This window comes from Podarcis melisellensis (assembly GCF_964234715.1).
Source record: "Podarcis melisellensis genome assembly, chromosome: 8".
Lineage (NCBI taxonomy): Eukaryota > Metazoa > Chordata > Lepidosauria > Squamata > Lacertidae > Podarcis > Podarcis melisellensis.
The window spans coordinates 13820323-13845257 of record NC_138540.1 but is presented as its reverse complement, the minus strand read 5'-3'; the positions used below and the strand labels follow the sequence as shown (position 1 = coordinate 13845257).

Below are 24935 nucleotides of genomic sequence, written 5' to 3'. Positions count from 1 at the left end.
TTATTTCCTAACATTTATAAACCACTTGATTGCAAAAAAACCCTCCTTCAAAGTGGTATACAAATATATATATATATATACACATCTGTAAAAAGCAGCAACAATCAGACCTTCAGAAAATCAACAATGTGCTAAAAACCAGATTAAAACATATGTTGGCATTCTACACACGTGGGAAGTCTGCCTATAAATGATTTTAGCAGGCACAAAAAAGAGTACAGTGAGGACGCCTGCCTGGTGTCAAGTGGCAGGGAGTTCCAAAGTGCAGGTTCCACCACACTAGAAGATTTACCTCTTACAAATGCGGAAGGAGTATAATTTGGCACCTGCAGCAGCGGCAGTTCTGCAGATCAGAGAGGTCAAGCTGGCCGATTTGGGGGTAAGGCGATATTGCCGGGAAACTTGACCAAAACTGTTAAGAGTTTTATGTGCTATTATTAAAAACTTGAACTCAGCCTGGTAGCAAATCGGACACCAATACAGATCTCTGAGCACAGGTGGTACACGCAACAATAAGAAGGAAAAACATGGAAGAGCCGAAGGCCTAACCAGTCCTGCTTCCTGTTTCTTGTGAAAGCTTCTGTGGGGCAGAAATAATTCCTGCAACAGACAGAACCTTATCCTGCCTCTTAATATGCATATAGTTCAATCAAGCCTCCATGGTCAGTCAGAGTCTACCTGTGAGTACCAGATACTGAGAATAGCATCCTGATTTCTCATCTCAGCCAAATGGATGCTTTTGAGAAACCAGTGGCTAACAACTAGCAGCCAGTTTTCAGGACTGGGAGAGAGGAGGTTTTTAAAAAGGCGCAAACTGTTTTTAGAAAGAGAGGGGCAGATTTTAGAAGCAGAGGAGGAATTAAAGCCATTATCTCAAATCGCCTACGGAGAAAGGATAATCTTGCTGCAATCAGCTCACTGGGAGAATATAGCATCAGTTTACAAATTAAATGCCTGCTAAGCCAGGAAGCTGGAACGAGGCCAGCAGCGCAGGAGGAGTTTCTGGGGAAACACCTCTGTCGTTTTCCGTGCTTCTACATGCGTACAGCAACTTAGCAGCCAACTGGTTTCAGGATTGTTCCCCAGGGACATGGGGGAAAGGCAGATCTCTCACCTGTCCATCAAAACCAGGTCATCTTTGAGGAGGGGACACTTGGAGTTTGGCCACATTACGCTGACCATTCCTCCGGCAGTCAGGAGTTCGTCTTGATGGAGCGCGTGAGCCAGTTGGTTGACCGTCTGGACATAGAGGGTTGGCAGATAGAAAGAGAGAAATAATAATAATAGTATTTATTTTATTTATACCCCGCCCAGCTGCCACCTGGGGCAGCTTCCAACCCATATATAAAAAAATACAATGTCAAACATTAATAATAGCAATCTGATCCAGTACAAAAAAAGTCACAATAACTTAAAAACAAACAACTTATATCAACAAAGTAATATTCAACGATCCATTAGAATCTGGTGGTAAACAGGAAATTTAATAAGGTAAAGGGACCCCTGACCATTAGGTCCAGTCGTGGCCGACTCTGGGGTTGCGGCGCTCATCTCGCTTCATTGGCCGAGGGAGCCAGCGTACAGCTTCCAGGTCATGTGGCCAGCATGACTAAGCCGCTTCCGGCGAACCACAGCAGCGCACGGAAACGCTGTTTACCTTGCCGCCGGAGCGATACCTATTTATCTACTTGCACTTTGACGTGCTTTCGAAATGCTAGGTTGGCAGGAGCAGGGACCGAGTAAAGGGAGCTCACCCCGTCGGGGGGATTCGAACCACCGACCTTCTGATTGACAAGTCCTAGGCTCTGTGGTTTAACCCGCAACCCAAACAGGAAAATTAAATATCAGCAAATAACAATTAAACGGCTTACACTTATCAGTCGCAATAGAGAATTACTAAACCAGTGTTTCCCAACCTTTTTTGGGCAAAGGCACACTTGTTTCATGAAAAAAATCTCGAGGCACACCACCATGCCAGATGGGGAAAGGTCACTTTTTACTTATGTAAAAAAAAATAAAAAAAATAGTAACAGCATAGAAGGTAATGGTTATCTCTTTGATGTCTGATGGGAGGGCATTCCACAGGGCGGGCGCCACTACTGAGAAGGCCCTCTGCCTGGTTCCCTGTAACCTCACTTTTCACAGTGAGGGAATTGCCAGAAGGCCCTTGGCACTGGATCTCAGTGTCTGGGCTGAACGATGGTGGCGGAGACGCTACTTCAGGTATACTGGACCGAAACCGCTTAGGGCTTTAAAGGTCAGCACCAACACTTTGAATTGTGCTCGGAAAGGTACTGGGAGCCAATGTAGGTCTTTCAAGACTGTCGTTACGTGGTCTCGGCGGCAGGTAGCAGCGCTCACAGCTTACGGACTGCACCGTGTAACAGGTGTCTGGCCCAGCAGCCTAAGGCGGACAAGCCACTGAAACAGGCATTCAGAATCCATTCATTTCATAAAACCTGCAGGGCTCAATCTCTGTGTTTGTGTATGTGTGTGTTTCTGTTTTGCCCAAGGGTCTGGGGGTGGGAGAGAGCTCTTTAGCATGATGCTTTTAAAACAATTAAATTATCAACAAACAAACCTGATGATACGAATAGCAACGTCAGGTGCTACCGGGGGGGGGGGGGGAAGGGGGCCTACTCGGAAGTAAATACTGCGTCCAGGCGCAATTAGCGCTGATTTAAGGTGCACCAAGACTGCCTAAAAACCTCACCAAAGATATGCAACAAAGCGCTTCGTTGCAGAGGGGAGAGTTTGTGCACCGTGGAGGCTGGAGGGCTTCTATTCTACATGCGGGGGTTGGGGGGGCGAGGAAAATGTGCTCCGTGGGGGGCGGGGAAGGCAAGAAAAGGAGCTGAGCTCTAACTATAGGCTCCCACGCTTGAGCACGCCCGACTCGGTGGGGCGGACCACCCTCTCTCCTGGAGGAGGAGGAGGAAGAGGAGGAGGAGATTCCCATCCACGGCGTGGCCTCCCGCGCTCCTGAACGGGAAATCTCTGCAGCCCAAGACTCTCCGCGAGGCAGCTCCTCCCTTCCTGCCTTGAGCCGCCGCCAGCCGCGCCCCCCTCCCCAGTTATCTGCTGCCTGCCAAGCCCCGCCCCTCTTCATTGTCCTCCCCTTCTGTTTATTCCCCTTCCTCCATCCCTCGCTTTTTTCCCTCTCTTTCCTTTTTTTAAAAAAATATTTTCTCTTCCCCTTCTTTTTTCCCACCCTTTCTTTTTTCTCTTTCTCCCCCCCCTCCCCGCCCTCCTGGGTTAAAGGATTTGAGCAATGGGTCTGGAGGTGGAGCTCGTCGGAGGATTAGCCCGACTCGCCCGCCTCCCTCCCACGGCACACTAGGCAACGTCCGGCGGCACACTAGTGTGCCGCGGAACACCGGTTGGGAAACACTGTACTAAACGATAATCAATAAAAACGAAGGCAAGTCACAATGCATAAAATACCACGGACATACGAAACCATGTAAAAGGATCAAAGAAAATTATGGGTTTGAGTGGGAAGTGGTTTTGGGAGGCTTAGAAACCCGCTCTACCATTAAGTGGTATAAAGGTAAAGGGGTAAAGGGACCCCTGACCGTTAGGTCCAGTCATGGCCGACTCTGGGGTTGTGGCGCTCATCTCCCTTTATTGGCCGAGGGAGCCGGCGTACAGGTTCCGGGTCATGTGGCCAACATGACTAAGCCGGTTCTGGCGAACCTGAGCAGCACACGGAAACGCCATTTACCTTCCCGCAGGAGCGGTACTTATTTATCTACTTGCACTTTGACGTGCTTTTGAACTGCTAGGTGGCAGGAGCAGGGACCGAGCAACGGGAGCTCACCCCATTGCGGGGATTCGAACCGCCAACCTTCTGATTGGCAAGCCCTAGGCTCTGTGCTTTAGACCACAGCGCCACCCGCGTCCCTATTAAGTGGTATAGAAACTATTTATTACATAAAATTTACAGTTCCTGACTGTAGGAAAAACCTCCTCGAAGCACCTTGCAAAAGAAAAAGATAAAAGCTAAAAATCACCAGTAGGAAAAACCAGCAATAATAATGTAAAAGTTTCACGGAGTTAAAACAATAGTAGACTGAAAACATATGGAAAGAGCTCCTTGCCCTCCCTTCCAAAAACTGTTGCCCTCCGCTGATCGGAGATGTGCTCACCTTGACGCTTTTCTTCTCCTCGGACCCCTCAGTGAGCAGAAAGGCGTCGTGGCCCTCTGTCCCCTCCACGCGCAAGAAGCAGTTTGTCGTGTGTCCGATGCCCGAGGGAAGGACCTTGTCCCACAGCATGGCATTGATGACTGTGCTCTTCCCATTGCTCGTCCTGAGAACACAAACGCATCTGTAAGGTCCTTGGGGCGGGGACCTGCCCTGCCTGGACAAAAGGGCTGCATGCCAGGAGTGAGCACAGCCACAAACAACTCTCACATAGTTCTGCCCGCAACTCCTCAGCTGTGAAGGGGATTTTGTTTCGTTTTTTAAATCATTTTATTTATTTCAGCAGGAAAATCTGCTCCAGCAACACACATGACGAAACAAAGAATAACAACACAACTGAGTGAGATAAGGGAGATAAAAGAACTACACAACTCTTAGAAGACGTCTTAAGGCAGCCCCGTATCAGGAAGTTTATATTGTTGGAGCCGCACAGAGTGGCTAAGGAAATAAAAAGGCTAGCACATTTGCAAAGCTAAGCAGGGTCCGGGGTGGTTTCAAATTGGATGGGAGACCCCATGTTGAGATGCCCACATAGCAAAGGGATTGGGCTCTACAATTCTATGAAAATTAAACACACACAAAGCATTGAATGTGGGTCATTTTGTTCACGTCCCCGGAAAAAAATGCTGCTATTACTGGTGCTTATCAAAAGTCAAAAATCCTGCAGCAAGAGAATTATCGGCACAGAAATGGAAGCAAGAAGAACTACCGACGAAAGAGGAACGGCAGATGAAATTAATGGACTATGCAGAATTGGATAAGATGGCAGGGAGAATTCGAAACCAGCGGGACCAGAAAGATTGGTGTAAATATGCGAGTTATTTGAAAGACAATTGTAATCAACTGGCAATGCTGGTAGGACTACAAGAAGCTTTGTAGCGATATGAAATATTACAAAAAAGATTTATGAGAATGGATTTTAAGTTATTGACTATTAAAAGTAGTAGGATAATAAATGTGAGGTTAAAAGAGGAGGTTTGAAAATCATTAGACGTGGTTGATAGAAGTCTCAGGCTAAAATAGCCAAAATGATGTAAAAGATGAGATGACATGATTTGATTTGTTTGGAAAATATATGCAAAAACCAATAAAAGTGTGTGTGTGTGTGTGTGTGTGTGTGTACGCACGCGCGCGCGCACACACACACACACATATATCACACACATATATACACACACACACACACAAATACATATATATATATATATATATACACACTATATATATATACACACACACACACACACACTATATATATATATATATATATATATATATATATATATATATATATATATACACATATATATATGCTTTCGTAGATTTTCACGGGTACAGGAATGCAGGTTTTGGTGTCCTCGGGTGTCTTCCCGTGTAAAAGTTGGGGTGTCTAGGCGACGTTTCGACGAGGTCTCACTCGTCATCTTCAGGCTGGTGCTTTCGGCTTCTTGTTACTGGAACAGAGCAGGATCTCAGTGTTTGAGTTCCTATAAATACTGTTGAGGGGGTGTGGTGTATAGCCTCCAATGTTCTGGGCAGAGAGGAAGTTCCCAGGCTAGTGTGCCTTTTCTTCTTTTGTTCCTTAATTACTTGAGGGATATCTTGAGTGATTTCTTGAGTGATATCCTGAGTACCACTTAGGTGGGTCATTAGGTGTGGATTAGTTGCTAAAGTCTTTGTGTCTTGACCTCTTGAACTTTGTGAAGAGTTTTTCTGAGAAGATGGCTGTACTGCACTTAGTTGTGCTCTGGCTTGGCTTCGTGTATAGGGGCGAGCTGTGGTTTTGTGGCCTGTGTCAGCCAGATCTGTGTAGGGATTGCAGGGGGGTGCAGCATCCGGAGGTGCCACCATGGTTTGGCTACTGGATGGTGTCTGTAATTTATCTGTGGAGAGGGTCTGGGTTTGGGTCTGGTGTGGTTGATTGGTGATGGCGTTCTGTGTGCCTCTGGATCCTGCAAAGTCTGCCCAGCCACGTACATTGGACAAACAAACAGACGAATAAATGCACGTATCGCAGAACACAAGAATGCCGTCAAAAAAGAAGAAAAAACTTCCTCTCTTTTCCAACACATGAAAGAAACAGGACACGAAATTAATTTTGCAGATTCCAAATTGCTCTTTAACATGGAACATCACCACAAGAGAATAATCATGGAAGCCATCGAGATAGAGAAACACCCTCACAACATGAACAAGCGTGACGACACATCCCGCTTGCCAGACATCTGGAAATTAGCCCTCCCCACAAAAACTGACACCAGATCCAGAGGCACACAGAACGCCATCACCAATCAACCACACCAGACCCAAACCCAGACCCTCTCCACAGATAAATTACAGACACCATCCAGTAGCCAAACCATGGTGGCACCTCCGGATGCTGCACCCCCCTGCAATCCCTACACAGATCTGGCTGACACAGGCCACAAAACCACAGCTCGCCCCTATACACGAAGCCAAGCCAGAGCACAACTAAGTGCAGTACAGCCATCTTCTCAGAAAAACTCTTCACAAAGTTCAAGAGGTCAAGACACAAAGACTTTAGCAACTAATCCACACCTAATGACCCACCTAAGTGGTACTCAGGATATCACTCAAGAAATCACTCAAGATATCCCTCAAGTAATTAAGGAACAAAAGAAGAAAAGGCACACTAGCCTGGGAACTTCCTCTCTGCCCAGAACATTGGAGGCTATACACCACACCCCCTCAACAGTATTTATAGGAACTCAAACACTGAGATCCTGCTCTGTTCCAGTAACAAGAAGCCGAAAGCACCAGCCTGAAGATGACGAGTGAGACCTCGTCGAAACGTCGCCTAGACACCCCAACTTTTACACGGGAAGACACCCGAGGACACCAAAACCTGCATATATATATATATATATATATATATATATATATATATATATATAGTAAAGGTAAAGGGTCCCCTGACCATTAGGTCCAGTTGTGGCAGACTATGGGGTTGCGACGCTCATGTCGCATTATTGGCTGAGGGAGCCGGCGTACAGCTTCCGGGTCATGTGGCCAGCATGTGGCAAGCCAGAGTAGCTGTTTACCTTCCCGCCGGAGCGGTACCTATTTATCTACTTGCACTTTGACGTGCTTTCGAGCTGCTAGGTTGGCAGGAGCAGGGACTGAGCAACGGGAGCTCACCCCGCCATCGGGATTCAAACCGCCGACCTTCTGATCGGCAAACCGAAGAGGCTCAGTGGTTTAACCCACAGCGCCACCCACGTCCCATATATATAGGTCGAAAATCCAGTTACTGCTCTATCTGCTTTTTCCTCTGGCCCTGCCAAACACTGGCATGTGGCCCTCAGGAAATTGTTCAGAAGGGAATTTGGCCCTCGGGGTGGGGAAAAGGCTTCTCTGCCACCTTTTTATAGTTGAGCAGGGATCGGAGCTTCAGAAGTGTTTACTTTTTCCAGCCAAGAGTAAAACGAGAAGGTGACTCAATCAAGCTGGCATTTGCTGGCAGACAAGGGCACGCTGGAGAGCTTCTGCTCCCTGCCACAGGCTTCCCTCCACCCTCAGCCAAATTCCTCACCGGGCACAAGACCGCTTGCCTGGCGCCCCACTCACCGTCCGAAAAAGGCCACCTTCATGTGACGCCGGGCCAACACCTGGCTGATGCCGGCCACCTTGGACAGGTAGCCTTTGACCTCCAACACCTGCTCCTCTGTGGTGATGGGGTCCAGCTCCACGTTCCTGTGCGTTTCTGAAACCAAAAGGGTGCCAAATCTACAAGGGCTGCCACGCTTTCCCTAAAGTAAGGTTCTAGTCCTCATTGGTTCTTAACCAAGTTCTAGTTTCAAGAGAAATGTAGGAATGATGATACCCAGCTCTACCTCTCTTTTAAATCGGAACCAGTGAAGGCGGCGAAGGTCCTGTGTGAGTGTCTGGAGATGGTTGGAGGATGGATGGCGGCTAACAGATTGAGGTTGAATCCTGACAAGACAGAAGTACTGTTTTTGGGGGACAGGGGGCGGGCGGGTGTGGGGGACTCCCTGGTCCTGAATAGGGTAACTGTGCCCCTGAAGGACCAGGTGCGCAGCCTGGGAGTCATTCTGGACGCACAGCTGTCCATGGAGGTGTCGGTCAATTCTGTATCCAGGGCAGCTCATCTGGTACGCAGGATGAGACTCTACCTGCCCGCAGGCTGTCTCACCAGAGTGGTGTATGCTCTGGTTATCTCCCACTAGGACTACTGCAATGCGCTCTACGTGGGGCTACCTTTGAAGGTGACCCGGGAACTACAACTAATCCAGAATGCGGCAGCTAGACTGGTGACTGGGAGCGGCTGCTGAGACCATATAACACTGGTCTTGAAAGATCTGAGCACAATTCAAAGTATTGGTGCTGGTCTTTAAAGCCCTAAACGGCCTCGGCCCATTATACCTGAAGGAGCGTCTCCACCCCCATCGTTCTGCCCGGATGCTGAGGTCCAGCGCTGAGGGCCTTCTGGCGGTTCCCTCGCTACGAGAAGCCAAGTTACAGGGAACCAGGCAGAGGGCCTTCTTGGTAGTGGCACCCGCCCTGTGGAACACCCTCCCACCAGATGTCAAAGAGAACAACAACTACCAGACTTTTAGAAGACATCTAAAGGCGGCCCTGTTTAGGGAAGCTTTTAATGTTTAATAGGTTATTCTATTTTAGTGTTTTGTTGGAAGCAGCCCAGAGTGGCTGTGGAAACCCAGCCAGATGGGAGGGATATAAATAATAAATTATTATCATTATTAGGAACCGTGTTCCGAGTCTGGCAAATCCCGGGGCCTACTGATGGCTACCAGCCACGATGCTTTGAAGCCGCAACGCTTTTGAATACCAGTTGCCCTTGGGTCAATCTAGCTCAGTAATGTCTACACGGACAGGCAGCAGCTCTCCAAAGTTTCAGGCCAGGGGAATCTTGCAAGGTCATTCTCCAGTTAAACGGAGAGCAGCAAGTGAAGGAAGACTTTGGAGAACCGCAGACTGGGCAAGCTTCCTAGGTAAGGTAGACACCGTATAAGGCAGCTTCCTCGGTTTCTGTTTAAATTCAGAACCATGAGGACTAGACCCTTGTTTCATCTTTAGCACCGACTCCGTACACACCAGCTTACGTTTCCAATTTAAACCGGCCGCCCCCATTTATTCTCTGCCCGCTCGCCTACACAAATTCCTCGTCGCCCGTGGTGAGCAGGCAAGTTGTTTTGAAAACACGGCACGCAGAAGAGGCCGCCTTACCCTCCAGGAATGCTGAGCTCTCCTGGATGTAGGCAGCCAGCTGTTCGAAGATGCCATTGATCTTCTTCTTGGCGGTGACGAAGTGCTTGAGCGGGGAGGCGTTGACTTCCGCCATGTGTCTCTTGTCCTTCTTGCCGGAGACAATGGACTTGGAGCAAGGGAAGAGCAGGGACATTGCGCTATAGGGGGCGAGGGGGGGAGGTGTGGGGCAGGGAAGAGGGAAAGAGAGAAGCAAACAGTCCGATAAACCCTGTGGTTCTTCATGCGGTGCAGTGTTAAACTATGGAACTCACTGCCACAGGTGGTGTTGACGGACACCAACCTAGATGGCTGTAAAAGAGGACTGGACCATTAATAATAATAATATGCTCGGATAATGCTGGACCATCCTGATCCAGCAAGACTCGTCTTAACGTTCTTTTTTTTTGTATATAATTTTTAATTAAATTTTCTGTTTTACAATTTAAAGTACTCATTTTTACATCCTTGAGATATCCATGACTTCCCGTCTTCTTTCCGTGGTCCATTTTACACATCATAAACTCCTGCATCTTTTACTAAATCTTTACCATTCAGTATTCTATTATTGCATCCATCAAAACTTATTTACACTGTTTAATTTATCTTAACACCGCCAGCGTTTTCCTCTGTACACAATTATTTCCCATATACAGTGGTACCTCGGGTTACAGATGCTTCAGGTTACAGACTCCGCTAACCCAGAAATAGTATCTCGGGTTAAGAAATTTGCTTCAGGATGAGAACAGAAATCACGCAGTGCCAGCACGGTGGCAGCAGGAGGCCCCATTAGCTAAAGTGGTGCTTCAGGTTAAGAACAGTTTCAGGTTAAGAATGGACCTCCAGAACGAATTAAGTTCTTAACCTGAGGTACCACTGTATTCAATAAACATTTTCCGATCTTCTCCAAACGTTATGTTCTTCTTGTTCTCTTATTCGATATGTTAAGTCTGCAAGCTGCGCATATTCTGTCAACTTAAGTTGCCGTTCTTCTTCGGTTGTCGTCTTAAAGTTCTTATTACATTCTTATGCTCAAATGCAACATGAACCATGCTGCATCGAGAAGGGATGCTAAAAGTTTTTATTTTCAACCACTCTCCCCTCCCACCTGCTCAAAATCCTGCCACTTTCAGAACAGGAAACAATAGGTAAAGGTAAAGGTACCCCTGACCATTAGGTCCAGTCGTGGCCGACTCTGGGGTTGCGGCGCTCATCTTGCTTTACTGGCCGAGGGAGCCGGTGTACAGTTTCCGGGTCATGTGGCCAGCATGACTAAGCCGCTTCTGGCGAACCAGAGCAGCGCACGGAAACGCCGTTTACCTTCCCGCCGGAGTGGTACCTATTTATCTACTTGGCCTTTAGGTGCTTTCAAACTGCTAGGTTGGCAGGAGCAGGGACCAAGCAACGGGAGCTCACCCTGTCACGGGGATTCGAAGCGCCGACCTTCTGATCGGCAAGTCCTAGGCTCTGTGGTTTAACCCACAGCGCCAACAATAGAGACAGCTTAAAGTGGGGAGACAGAGCTCAGATTTGCTGCTGGGGCGGGGGCGGAATGCAAGAGCAACAGGCTCAGGCCGGCAGAGGGAGAGTAGCTCCCGTTAATCATTCCATCTTTAGCACAAGCCAGCTGAGCCAAGGTTGGAGGATGGAACTCAGCACCTTTCTTACGTAACCATAAGCTTAGGGAGAAAAGCAAGTGAGGGTCATAATACAAATAAAATTATGGATGTGTGCATGTTTGAGGAACATCTCCCTCCCCACCCCAAATTGCTGCGCAACTTACTTCTAAGGCACAGGCTGGGTTCTCAAAGGGCGAGCATGTCCTGCGTCTTGTTTCCTAAGCGGTTCAGAGAAAAGGTGAAGAAGTTGTCTCCCTTTGTCCAAATCCAATTTGTTCCCCCGTCACTGCAAGGAGAGAAAGTTGGACGGGATTAGAGAACACACATGGCCCACACACATGGCTGCTGTTTGCATTTTTCCTGCCAATGGTGCAAGTGCGCCCAAGCCCCAGCTGTGTATCCCTGGGATTCCATCTGCACCACACATTTAAGGCAGCGCCAGATTACTTTAAAGAGCCCTGGCTTACCCCAAAGCATCCTGGGAACTGTAGTTTTTTAAGGGGTGCTAAGGGGTGTCAGGAGACCCCTGTTTCCCGCACAGAGTGGCTTAACAATCAATGCCTCTTACCAAGGAATTCTGGGAGTTGAAGGTCTGTAAGGAGCCGGAATTAAGATTGCCAGAAGAAATATCAACAACCCCAGATATGCAGATGACACAACCTTGATGGCAGAAAGTGAGGAGGAATTAAAGAACCTTTTAATGAGGGTGAGAGGAGAGCGCAAAATATCAAAAAAACAAAAAAAAAACGAAGATCATGGCCACTGGTCCCATCACCTCCTGGCAAATAGAAGGGGAAGAAATGGAGGCAGTGAGAGATTTTACTTTCTTGGGCTCCATGATCACTGCAGATGGTGACAGCAGCCACAAAATTAAAAGACGCCTGCTTCTTGGGAGAAAAGCAATGACAAACCTAGACAGCATCTTAAAAAGTAGGGACATCATCTTGCCAACAAATGTCCGTATAGTTAAACCTATGGTTTTCCCAGTACAGTGGTGCCTCGCAAGACGAAATTAATTCATTCCGCAAGTCTTTTTGTCTTGCGAGTTTTTCGTCTTGCGAAGCACGGTTTCCCATAGGAATGCATTAAAAATCAATTAATGCGTTCCTAGGGAAACCGCCTTCAGACCACGTCCGGGGACAGTCTGTCCCCCGACCTCTTCTGAAGGCTGGCGGGGGGCGAAAGTCTTTGCTTCCCCCCCCCCGCCTGCATTTTAAGATCACCCGCCAGCATTTTAAGATCGCCCCGGGACAGCGGAAAAGTCTCCGCTGTCCCGGGGGCTTTTAAAATGCTGGGGGACGGCAGCGAAGCCTTCGCTGCCGCCCGCCAGCATTTTAAGATCGCCCCGGGACAGCGGAGGACATCTCCGCTGTCCGGGGCGATCTTAAAATGCTGGCGGGCGGCAGCGCTGTCTCCGCTGTCCCAGGGCGATTTAAAAGCCCCCGGGAAGGCAGGCAGGGGCGACAAAGACTTTTGCCGCCCGCCCGCCTTCAGAAGAGGTCCAGGACCTCTTCTGAAGGCTGGCGGGGGGCAAAAGTCTTTGCTCCCCCCCCCGCCTGCCTTCAAAAGCCGTCCAGGATAGCGGGAAGCGCTTCCCTGCTATCCCGACGATTTTCCCTATGGGCTTGCTTTGCAAGACGAAAGCCCATAGGGAAATCTCCGGGGACCTCTTTTAAATGCTGGCGGTGGGGAGCAAAGCCTTTCGCCCCCGCCGGCCTTCCTGGGCCTCTTCTGAAGTCCGGAGGGGGGGAAAAGGCTTTGCTCCCCACCGCCAGCATTTAAAAGAGGTCCCCGGAGATTTCCCTATGGGCTTTCGTCTTGCAAAGCAAGCCCATAGGGAAAATCGTCTAGCAAACGGCGCAAAAACCGAAAAACCCTTTCGTCTTGCGGGTTTTTCGTCTTGCGAGGCATTCGTCTTGCGGGGCACCACTGTAGTGATGTATGGAAGTGAGAGCTGGACCATTAAGAAGGCTGATCACCAAAGAATTGATGCTTTTGAATTATGGTGCTGGAGGAGACTCTTGAGAGTCTCATGGACTGCAAGAAGATCAAACCTATCCATTCTGAAGGAAATCAGCCCTGAGTGCTCAATGGAAGGACAGATCCTGAAGCTGAGGCTCCAATTACTTTGGCCACTTAATGAGAAGAGAAGACTCCCTGGAAAAGACCCTGATGTTGGGAAAGATGGAGGGCACAAGGAGAAGGGGACGACAGAGGACGAGATGGTTGGACAGTGTTCTCGAAGCTACCAGCATGAGTTTGACCAAACTGCGGGAGGCAGTGGAAGACAGGAGTGCCTGGCGTGCTCTGGTCCAGGGGGTCACCAAAAGTCAGACACGACTAAACAACAACAACAACAAAGGAGAACACTATTCTCTGCACCCTTAGCAACAGTTCCCAGTATTGGGTTTTTTTTTTGGTGGGGAAGCCATAACTGTTTAAGGTGCTGTAAATTGTGCAGGTGTTGCCTGAATCCAACTAAGAAACACACCATCCTTTCCACCATTTTTCTCCCTGACACTGTATTTTATTAAGTATTTTCTAATGCATTCAGAAACGATGGTGACGACACGGAATATCTCAATGCTATTCAGAAACATCAACAACTTTCCTTAAAGCAAAAAGAGAAAAATGCATACAAATTATTAGATTGTTTAGGCACTCAGACCTCCAGGCGACTTAAATTAAAAAACTTAACAACGACGCCAGCAAAAATTCACACGAAACGTCGTCATATGAACACCTCCAATTTATACAGACATATAAACAACCCATTAACAGCTACAGGAAGGTTTGGCAGAGGGGAAAGTTAAGGCTTAAGGCACCAAAAGGATATCAGCGAAGACACCAGGAAGACTTCCGTGGCGCCAGCAACCCACAGACCAGGGAGCAAACATGCCTTTGCAAAGCGCTAGGAAAATGCAACCTGCCCAAAGAGCTGCAATCATATTGTTGGCTAGGTTTGGCTATGGAAAGCAGAAGGCTCCCTGGCTACAGAACCCCCAACTAGCTAGTGGTCTGTTTCCAAGCACAACTCATAGCACTGGTTATGACCTATAAAGAGTGATGTTAAATTCTTGAGAATAATCTTTTGGAGAATATTCACAAGAATATTCTCAATTAATGAGAATATTAGAGAATCTTCATTTAAAATAGGAGAATATTCATTTTAATGCATTGAAAATGATATCACTTTAATGCATTGAAAAGGATATAATTAGTTAATATACATGATTATTCATGGGCAAATGTCAACTGTTTAAATCACGGCCACCTCACATGCTGTCACACATAATTGTAAAGGCCTAGTTACTTAAAAGTATATAAAGCATTAAAGCTACTTTCTGTAACAGTGTTTTGTGTTGTGTAGGCTCCTACAATGTAAGTAAGGGACTATAAAGCATATATGCAACACAAAAAACAGTGGCAATTTGTTGTTGACATAGGACAGCTGGACATATAAAGGGCCCCATTACCTTCAGTAGCTTAGGGCCTCATCAAAACTAAATCTGGCCCTGGCTGCCAACCAGTGTTGGCAATGCTGAACTAGATGGACACAATGCACATTGCCTCAAGTTGTAGACATGAGATAAATAACTGGATGTACGCTTCCAAAATACAAGATAAAAAACACAAATAAAATAAAACCCACATACAGCAACAGTGTTTTGTGTTGTGTAGGCTCCTATGATGTAAGTAATGGGCCCCGCCAGCTAGCCTGCTCCCTAAAATATCACTGGGTTGCTCATTTCTGTATATAGGGTGCCTACATTCTGCATGGACTGGTTGCATGGCAAGATGCGCAAATGGCTTTAGATATGTATTAGGTCCATAAATTACCATATAGCATATATTCAACACAAAAAACAGCGATAATTTGTTGTTGACAAAGGACAGCTGGACATATAAAAGGCCCCATTGCCTTCAGTAGCTTAGGTAAAGGTAAAGGGACCCCTGACCATTAGGTCCAGTCATGACCAACTCTGGGGTTGCGGCGCTCATCTCGCTTTATTGGCCGAGGGAGCCGGCGTACAGCTTCCGGGTCACGTGGCCAGCAGGACAAAGCCGCTACTGGCAAACCAGAGTAGGGCACAGAAACGCCGTTTACCTTCCCGCCGGAGGTACCTATTTATCTACTTCACTTTGACGTGCTTTCGAACTGCTAGGTTGGCAGGAGCAGGGACTGAGCAACGGGAGCTCACCCCTTCATGTGGATTTGAACCGCAGACCTTCTGATCGGCAAGTCCTAGGCTCTGTGGTTTAACCCACAGCGCCACCCGCGTCCCCACGTAGCATATCTTCAACACGAAAAAACAGCGACAATTTGTTGTTGACAAAGGACAGCTGGACATATAAAGGGCCTCATTGCCTTCAGTTACTTCAGGCCTCATCAAACCTAAATCCGGCCCTGGCCCCAATCCTACCTGCAGATTCCGGGTATCAAACCTTCTGCATGCAAAGCAGATGTCCCGTCCCTGAACTGCAGGCCAGGTCACCGCTGCCCATGGACGTAGCCAGGATTTAGGGGGCGCAGAACCTCAGTTTGCTATGCATTTTTATTGATTTGGGGGGCAGCTGCCCCTCCCTGCCCCCCAAACCCACCCCGCATCCAGCCACCCCCCTACCTGCCTACCTTCACACTCACACCTTGCAGAAGGAACAGTCTTTCGTTTTGCAGGGGGTTCCCGCACCTGGATCCTACCCTCACCCCGACCCCTCGCACCTGCCAGTCTGCCCCAAGGCCACCCATGCCAGCCACACCCTTCAGACTGGGCTGCAGCCAGCAAGCGCCCGCCCACATGGCACATGCCCCACCCACGTGCGCGGAGCCTCACCTGGCCGCACACCTTGCACGCGTGACCCGAGCCGACACGTGTCGCGCACGCGAGGGGACGCCGCCACCCTCACCCTCCTCCTCCAAACCCCAAGCAAGTGGGGTTTTAGCGAAGCGGCACTTGGTTCGAGGGCTGCCACGTCTGAACCCGCTGACACGCGTCCACTCGCCTCGCCCCCTCCCCAGGCGCTGCTGCCCTCTCACCTTCACCTTCTTCTCCCCCGGACTGCGCTGCTGCGAGAAGGAACCAAGCCCCGGGCATCGTCAGAGGGGAGCGCCGGGAGGTGACGTCACGCCATCCGCGACGGCCACGCGCACTGCCTCATGGGAGATGTAGTTTCCTGTTAGGCCTCTTTCCAGCTGCAATGCAAGGTTGCAGGGAAAGGTTAAGTCCCAGGGCTGGAAGCTGCAACGCGATATATGTGGGCTGTAATAATAATAATAATAATAATAATAATAATAATAATAATAATAATAATAATAATAATAATAATTTGTATATAGTATTATTGTTAATAATAGTATGTATGTGTTTAAGTGATGTTGTAGTGATATCATCGGCAGGGGGGGCAGCTGCCCCCTTCAAATCAAGTAAATATATAAAAATACTTAACTAAAAATGGAAATAATCAGAATATTTGAAATGGAAATCTCTCTCTTGCTCAGCCATGCGCCATATGTACCCTACGGAGCTCATTCAGTATCTTATGGGGAGCAAAGACAATGTAGGCTGCTAAGCGTGCACAGAAAAACTGCATTGGAAAAAAAGGAGGAATTTGAGAAGGGAATGCTGAAATGGTTTTCAGCAATCCAGGAAAACTTGTTTTAGTTTAGATTTTTTAAAAGTAAGATTAAAAAAAAGGTGTGTTCTTTGTAATTTTGCAAAATGTACTCATTAGCCACATGAAAGGTACGCCCTGGTGTTAATTTTTTAACTTCCTAGTTTTCAAATGACTGAAGATTCCGACAGATTTCTCTGAACACTTGGGGTCCAAAGAAAGTAACTGAAAACAACGGCTGTTGAGACATTTCATTCCGAATCTGCTAGACAGAGCCAGACAGATGATGAAAACAGGTGGATATCCTGCCCCTGTAACATAAATTCTGGCTACACCCATGAGGGATACGCTTTTAATTTTTAACGTTATGTTGCATTGCTATTTCTTTTTGAATCATATAGCTATTGTACCGTTGTATGTAGACTAGGCTACCCTGTATTGGCAAATTTTTAATATATAATGTTTTATCATTTTTTATGTGCTGTAAGCCGCCCAGAGTAGCTGGGGAAACCCAGCCAGAGGGGCAGAGTATAAATAGAAGAAGAAGAAGAAGAAGAAGAAGAAGAAGAAGAAGAAGAAGAAGAACTTTGCAGAGAGAAAAATTCCATAGTGCACTCACAGTTGTACAACCAGCTGCATCAAAACATGTCTCTCCCATATCTGTCTTGACGGCCACAGCAGGCGCTGAAACTCTCCAATGCTGTGACTTCACTCCCAAAGATGCTCTCCTCCACCGTCTTCTGGGACAAATGGATGCCAATGACTTTGAGCACAGACAATTAGCTGCCAGGTCAAGTTCAAGGTGGCGGGTTGGGTGTCGAAAGCCCTACACAGCCTGGAACCAGTAACCCTGAAAGATCACACTGTCCTGTATATGCCAATGGGTCACTGTGCTCTGTAAGAAAGGGCCAAGGGGGTGGTTTTTATTTATTTATCTGGTGCTGAAGTGACTGCCGATCGCCGAAGAATTGATGCTTTCGAATTATGGTGCTGGAGGAGACTCTTGAGAGTCCCATGGACTGCAAGAAGATCAGACCTATCCATTCTAAAGGAAATCAGCCCTGAGTGCTCACTGGAAGGACAGTTCCTGAAGCTGAGGCTCCAATACTTTGGCCACCTCATGAGAAGAGAAGACTCCCTGGAAAAGACCCTGGTGTTGGGAAAGATGGCGGGCACAAAGAGAAGGGGACGACAGAGGACGAGATGGTTGGACAGTGTTCTCGAAGCTACCAGCATGAGTTTGAGCAAACTGCAGGAGGCAGTGGAAGACAGGAGTGCCTGGCGTGCTCTGGTCCATGGAGTCACGAAGAGTCGGACACGACTAAACAACAAGTGACTGCAAATCAATCCAATACAATCCATTGCAGCCTAACAGGATGGCTCTCTGGAATTTATCTCTTTCTCATACACACACACAAATTTGCAAATCTGTCTCTGCTTTACTACCCAGAGCTTAAATGCCTAACATTGCTGATGAATCTATTCCGGTGAAGAGTTAAGAGGAGCAGGACCCACTGACTTTCCTCCCCGTACAGTGAAGTGTCTGAAATGCGAATTGGGACACCTCCCTCCATGAGTGCCCCCACCAGTAAAGAAAACCAACAGTCGTTGCAATGTTTTTGTAAACTTTTTACTGTAAAAATCTCTGGTCGAAATTTGTACAACTTTTTGTGCAGGAAAACTAGGTATCCCACTAAGAAAGGGGCCAACTTTCCCAAATAAATACGTACAGCTCTTGGAAAGTGCCTCTCTGGGGCTTGACTTTGATCTGTTTCGGACGTCAGACCAAGGGGAGAAATTCCTAGAATGCTAGGAATTTGCCTAGCAAATTGGTGCCTCCACTGATCCAATGTGACTTGACTTTCTCTTGCCCACATTGCAGAACAGGAGGAAGTGAAGTCAGCTAATGTTTTCATTCTGCCATCGCCTTACCACTTCAGTGTATGTCAGGGTGGGGTTAGGAGGGGGGGAGTTGTGGCTGCTACTGGGATGCGAGAAAGGGGACCAAATTGCAAAATTATTCAGTTTATTATTATATATTTACCAGTAACTGGGAGGCACCAATTGGATGTTCTAGGGCTGTGTACACACTGGCACATTGAAAGCACATGGCTCCCGCCCCCCCCCAATAATAATAATGAGAAGTGCAGTTTACACTGAAGGGTGCTGGGATTTGTAGCACTCTTTAACAAACTACACTTCCCAGGATTCTTGGGGTCAAGGGAACCATGTGCTTTAGAGGTATAGAGAAACACTTTGGGCTGTCTCTAAATAGATGCTACGAAAGCAGAATTGGAGAAATCCTTCGCTGGAGGCTAAAAATTGAGGCTGCTTCCCTGACTGGGGAATTTTGAGCACCAGGGATGATGGTGGGCAGCTGTTGAGGCAGCTGTCCTCACGGAACAAAATGGGGGGTTTCAGCAAGGCTGGAGCGGGATAAATTTCCAAAGGATGTTGCCGCATGTTAAAGGTTAATTAGGAGGAAGGATGCTAATTAGGAGGAGGAAATCTTCTGCCTGGAACACCCTGACTTTGGAACTGGACGCCCTCCTCAAGAGGTGGGGCACACACATGACGGATCTGTCTCCAATCCTTTCTGTAAATTCAAGGGATTTCTCATTCCTGGTGGAGCTTTTCCTGCAGAGGCGTAAAAATGGGAAGAAAGGGTTTCCCCTCCCTGTTCTCTGTCCTTCCAGAAGAGGCAGCTCTAAGGGTCAAGAAAGGACACAGCAATGTAGCGGGTCCCTTTGGTGGTGGGGAGCCCCTCGTGGTAATGGGTCAGGCGGCCGGGGTGCATGAGAGTCCACCCCTTCCGGGGCGCTCTGATGGAGCAGTTGTACCTCAGGAAGCGACAGCCTCCGCCCTGAAAAGAAGGAATAATTTATTTATTTATTTTTTTAAAAAACAGCAACAAGCTTTTGTAGTGGAATTATAGTACTGTATATGCTGAAGGGACGTGGGTGGCGCTGTGGGTTAAACCACAGAGCCTAGGACGTGCTGATCAGAAGGTTGGCGATTCGAATCCCCGCGACGGGGTGAGCTCCCTTTGCTCGGTCCCTGCTCCTGCCAACCTAGCAGTTCGAAAGCACGTCAAAATGCAAGTAGATAAATAGGTACCACTCCCTCTCTCATAACCCTGGAATTTGTGGACATCTAATGAAGCTGAGCGTTGAAAGATTCAAGACAGATAATAAAATCGCAGAGTTGGGAGAGACCTCGAGGATCATCTAGCCCAGGGGTCAGCAAACTTTTTCAGCAGCGGGCCGGTCCACTATCCCTCAGACTTTGGGGGGGGGCAAACTATTTTTTTTTTTGGGGGGGGGAGAATGAACAAATTCCTATGCCCCACAAATAACCCAGAGATGCATTTTAAATAAAAGGGCACATTCTACTCATGTAAAACCACCAGGCAGGCCCCACAAATAACCCAGAGATGCATTTTAAATAAAAGGCCACATTCTACTCATGTAAGAACATGCTGATTCTCGGACCATCCATGGGCCGGATTTAGAAGGTGATTGGGCCGGATCCAGCCCCCGGGCCTTAGTTTGCCTACCCCTTTCAATTCAAGAATATGCAGCAGCTTGTCCCATATGCGGATTGAACCTGTAACCTTGGTGTTATTAGCACCATGTTCTAACCAACTGAGCTATCCATAAAATAAAGGACTTCTTGCAGAGCATAGTTAACCTGTGGAACTCACGCCCACAGGAGGCAGCGACGGCCACCAACTTGGATGGGACTAGGTGGGCCATTGGCCTGATCCGGCAGCCTGTTCTAATTTTCTTGGGAATCCCAGCCTGTTAGGTTCCAGGTGCTTTTCGGGCCGGAAGAACGATTTCCGATGGCACTTACTTCATAATCTATTCCGACGCGGTTCAAGGCAATGTTGATGGTGAAAGTGGAGGCGTCGTGGTGCGGCATCAGCGAAGGCTGCTCGTCAGGTTTGTACCGGACGACAAAGGCCAGCTCAAACTGGGTCTGTAATTGGGAGCAGAGAGAACATCATGAAAAGGGCCACCATGGCAATAGGAAGGAAGACAGAACGTTGTCAGGCTCAGGATCTGTCTATGGCAAGGCAGCAGATTTCACCGATGTTTCATTGCAGAAAAGTGGCATTGCTGATTCAGTCGTCAGTCTCGCCTCTCCCCATAAGCTTTGTGCAGCCATTAGTATATAAAGATTGTTTGGCACTTTTGTTTCGGGGGAACCAATCAGGTTGCCTGAAGCTGAGACTCCAATACTTTGGCCATCTCATGAGAAGAGAAGACTCCCTGGAAAAGACCCTGATGTTGGGAAAGATGGAGGGCACAAGGAGAAGGGGACGACAGAGGACGAGATGGTTGGACAGTGTTCTGAAAACTACCAGCATGAGTTTGACCAAACTGCAGGAGGCAGTGGAAGACAGGAGTGCCTGGCGTGCTCAGGTCCATGGGGACACGACTAAACGACTAAACAACAACAATCAGGTTGCAAAACTGCTTGAGGGAAGGGAGGGTTTGAGACGTCACAGCCGCCAGCCAGCTAGTGCTGTGCTCTGCTGGCTTCTGCAGCAAACCCTGCAGAATTGATTCCCCCACCCACCAAACGTTGACTAGTTGGAGAGCAAGCTGAAGCTGAGTGGCAGAGGATGTGCTTTGCATGGAGAAAGACCCAAGTCTTCCTGGGAAAATCTCTTGCCTGAAACCCTGGTGAACTGTGCTGCCAGTCAGTGCCCAGCTAGATGGCCCGATAGCCTGAGTCCATATAAGGTGGCTCAGGAACACAGGAACCTGTCTTCTACCTGGTCCATCCAGTTCAGTATTGTCTACACAGACTGGCAGTGGCTCCCAAACAAGGGAGATTCCCAGCTCTACCCGGAGCTTGGAACCTTCTTCATTGAGTTACAGCCCTCCATTGTGCCGCCTTATACTGAGTTAGACCAATTGGCCCATCTAGAACTGTCTGCACTGGCTGGCAGCGGCTCTCTAGGGTTTCAGAAAAAGGGACATTCCCAGTTCTGCTTGAAGTTGCTGAAGGCTGAACCTAGGACCTTCTGCATGCAAAGCAGGTGTTCCACCACTGAACTATGGCCCTTTTCTTAAGACACAGGAAACCGTCTTATCCGGAGTCAGAGTATTGGGCCATCTAGCTCAGTATTGCATGCTCTGACTGGCAGCAGCTCTCCGGGGTTTCAAGAGGGAATCTTCCCCGGTTTTACCTGGGGATTGAAGATGAGACCTTCTGCATGCATAGCAGCTGCTCTACAGCCCTTCCACAGCACAATACCTCTTGGGGTTTTAAAAACGCATATGTGGCATTTGCCCTCCTAGGTGACATCATGCTGGGTCATAAGGAAAGGGTTAAATGAGTGTGAAGTGATTGGCAAGTGGGAACCCAAGGGGAGGAGTCAGAGTTAGAGTTAGTGTTGTTAATGGTCAGTCGGGTGTTAGAGAAGAGAGAGGGAGGATAAGTCTGTGGGTTGGGATAGTTTGACGTGAGAGAGTGAGAGAATCTGTTAAGAGGAGTCAGATAGACAGTTGGGATAATCGGTTAGAAGTTATTAGGAAGGTATAGGCCGGTAAAGAAACTAAGATTAAGAAACTGACAAGAAACTGAAAACCATAAACTTGTTCAGGCTTGTAAAATAAACTTGTTTATTTGGTTTAATGTTAACAACTGCATGGACTCCGTGTGTACCCGAAAGAAACGGGTTGGTGGCAGCGGGGAAGCGAACATCGTGGTGGCACAGGGATCAATAGACCGTCAAACGTCTGGGGACCCTGTGTGATCGCCACAGCATATTTGTGCATATTCCAACCTACCTCCTCTACCTGCAATTACTTCTCACAGCCAGCAATTACTTCCTATGGCATCCCCTCCCCTTCACCAACTTAGGGTCTCCAGTTCAAATCCTGCTGCAGGACCCAAATCCTGTTGATTAGATTTCAGACGTTCTCAGAACGACAGATGAGCCGATCCTTACCTTGGTGTAGTACCCAGGGTACAGCTTCTCCGTAATGGGGGCGATGTACTCCAGGAGAAACTTGTACCACTCCCGTTCAAAGTTGATCTGGTTCATGTGGATATCGATCGTCGGGACGTTTTCGTATCCCCCCAGGATCCGGGTGTCCTGCCAGGTTAAGAAGAAGAGTTTGGATTTGATATCCCGCTTTATCACTACCCGAAGGAGTCTCAAAGCGGCTAACATTCTCCTTTCCCTTCCTCCCCCACAACAAACACTCTGTGAGGCGAGTGGGGCTGAGAGACTTCAGAGAAGTGTGACTGGCCCAAGGTCACCCAGCAGCTGCAGGTGGAGGAGCGGGGACGCGAACCCGGTTCACCAGATTACGAGTCCACTGCTCTTAACCACTACACCACACTGGTTAAGCGTGCAAATAGCGATGGCTCGTTGGGAGACACCCAATACCCAGATGCATTTGAGTGTTATTATTGCATTTCTATCCCACCTCCCTTCTGACGAGCAACAGAGGGGTACACAGGCTTCAGACCCCTCCTCCCCAGTGGCGTAGCGTGGGGGGTGCAGGGGGGGCCGGCCGCACTGGGCACAACATCTGGGGGGGGCGCGCTTGCACTCGCAGCTCTCTGCCCCTACCTGGCTCACTCACTCTCTCTCACTGCAGTGCTGGCTGTGCGAATCCGATCCGAGCCGCCGGGTCGCCGCTCACTGTGAAGGGGGTGGGTGCCAGGAGTGCGGAGCGGAGAGAGAGCGAGGGACTATCTGGGGGAGGGACAGTGCAGCGGCCACCCAGCGCAGCGCTGAGCGTGGGAGAGAACCACACCAGACCAGACCAGGCAGCAGCAAGAAGAAGCTGGCAGCGGCGGCAGGTTAGGGGGCACAAATTACTTGCCTTGCCCCGGGTTAGGGGGAGCAAATTACTTGCCTTGCCCCGGGTGCTGACAACCCACGCTACGCCACTGCTCCTCCCCATTTGATCGCAGCAATGGTGGGAGGCTAACAGGTGGCGACTGGCCTAAATGCACTAAGGTTACCAGATTTTTTTCAATGAATCCAGGGACACTTTTCAACTTCAATAGGAATGATAGGATTTTCTCAGGGGACTGACTGTAAATCTGAGAACTGTCCCCGGGAAACGGGGACGCCTGGTAACCCAGTAAGAATGTAAACAGAGCCTGCTGGATGAGGCCAGTGGCCTGTCCAGTCCAGCATCCTCTTCTCACAGAGGCCAACCAGATGCCCCTTGTGAGAAGCCTGCAAGCAGGACTCAAGACAACAACATTGTCTATTTTGGGGGCAACTACCAATCGCCAGTCCATCCTTGGTACTATCCGTGTATAAGACGCCCACTGATTTTTGACATTTTTTTGGGGGGGAAACTAGTCTTATACACGGGAAAATATGGTAAATTCAATATATAATAATAATATAATATATTTCCTTCTACCAACTGATACAGAAATGGAAAAAATACTGTTCGCACAGAATGCTTTATCTAAGCAGAACCAAAAGAGAGGCAAGTCTGGGCTGTGTGTTTCTACAATGAGAAAGATATAGGCTTCCTTTTTAAAGCAAAGATTCGTAATTACTTTAGGTGGTAGCCTCTTTTCAGACTTCTTTTTAAAAAAAACAAACACATTTTGCTTATTGATGAAGAGTTCTGCATAGCACAGAAGTTTGCATGGAACTGGCTCCCACTGGAGGCAGGGACAGCCAAGCAGCCTAGGTGGCTTGGAAAGAGGACTGAGCAAATGAGCAGAGGGCTAGGCACTGAATATTCCAACATTATTGGATGCCCACAAGCTCTAGTGTTATGAGAGAGGAAGAAAATCTTTTTCATATCCACTATCTCCAAACCGTGCGTCATTTTACAGCGGAACCTCTAGTTACGTACTGCTCTGAATACGTAACTTTTGGGTTATGAACACAGCAAACCCGGAAGCATATACTTCTGGGTTTCGCCGCATGCGCAGAAGCGCTCAATCGCGCCGTGTGCATGTGCAGAAACGGTGCCTCTGCCTATGGATTTTTCGGGTTGCGGACAGACCCCTGGAATGAATTTAATTCGTATCCGGAGGGTCCACTGTATAAACTTCTATCCGGTGAGCTTCCTAGCTGAGTGGGGATTCGAACTTCAGTCTCTCAGGTCTTCGTTCAATTATTTTATTGTTGTTTGCCGCTCTGAGCCCAGCTTTGGCTGGGGAGGGCGGGATATAAATAAAAAAATATTATTATTATTATTATTATTATTATTATTATTATTATTATTATCATTTATTTTAACCCAGAGAG

At 48.1% G+C, this 24935-nt stretch overlaps 2 protein-coding genes and 1 long non-coding RNA gene across 8 annotated transcripts in view; 1 reads left to right on the top strand and 2 right to left on the bottom strand.

Annotated features, from left to right (window-relative positions):
- MFN2 (mitofusin 2) overlaps nucleotides 1–16202 on the bottom strand; it is a 36796-nt gene extending 20594 nt beyond the window's left edge. The window contains exons 1-6 of one of the 6 annotated variants that reach the window (XM_081923583.1): nucleotides 16116–16202; nucleotides 11236–11357; nucleotides 9435–9613; nucleotides 7794–7929; nucleotides 4149–4311; nucleotides 1115–1239 (exon numbers count right to left, since the gene is read on the bottom strand). In XM_081923583.1, the coding sequence (XP_081779709.1) occupies nucleotides 1115–1239; nucleotides 4149–4311; nucleotides 7794–7929; nucleotides 9435–9609 (599 nt within the window). In that variant the 5' untranslated portion in view covers nucleotides 9610–9613; nucleotides 11236–11357; nucleotides 16116–16202. The other 5 variants (XM_081923582.1, XM_081923581.1, XM_081923585.1 and 2 more) reach the window with 5 other exon arrangements.
- Nucleotides 16202–20606, top strand: LOC309377019. The gene is made up of 3 exons (XR_014171374.1): nucleotides 16202–16290; nucleotides 16849–16980; nucleotides 20484–20606. It is a non-coding gene; the product is annotated as an uncharacterized lncRNA (long non-coding RNA).
- PLOD1 (procollagen-lysine,2-oxoglutarate 5-dioxygenase 1) overlaps nucleotides 18299–24935 on the bottom strand; it is a 34147-nt gene continuing 27510 nt past the window's right edge. The window contains exons 17-19 of the mRNA XM_081923595.1: nucleotides 22650–22796; nucleotides 20540–20665; nucleotides 18299–19547 (exon numbers count right to left, since the gene is read on the bottom strand). Coding sequence (XP_081779721.1) covers nucleotides 19392–19547; nucleotides 20540–20665; nucleotides 22650–22796 — 429 coding nt within the window. The 3' untranslated portion in view covers nucleotides 18299–19391. The remainder of the gene's footprint in view (nucleotides 19548–20539; nucleotides 20666–22649; nucleotides 22797–24935) is intronic.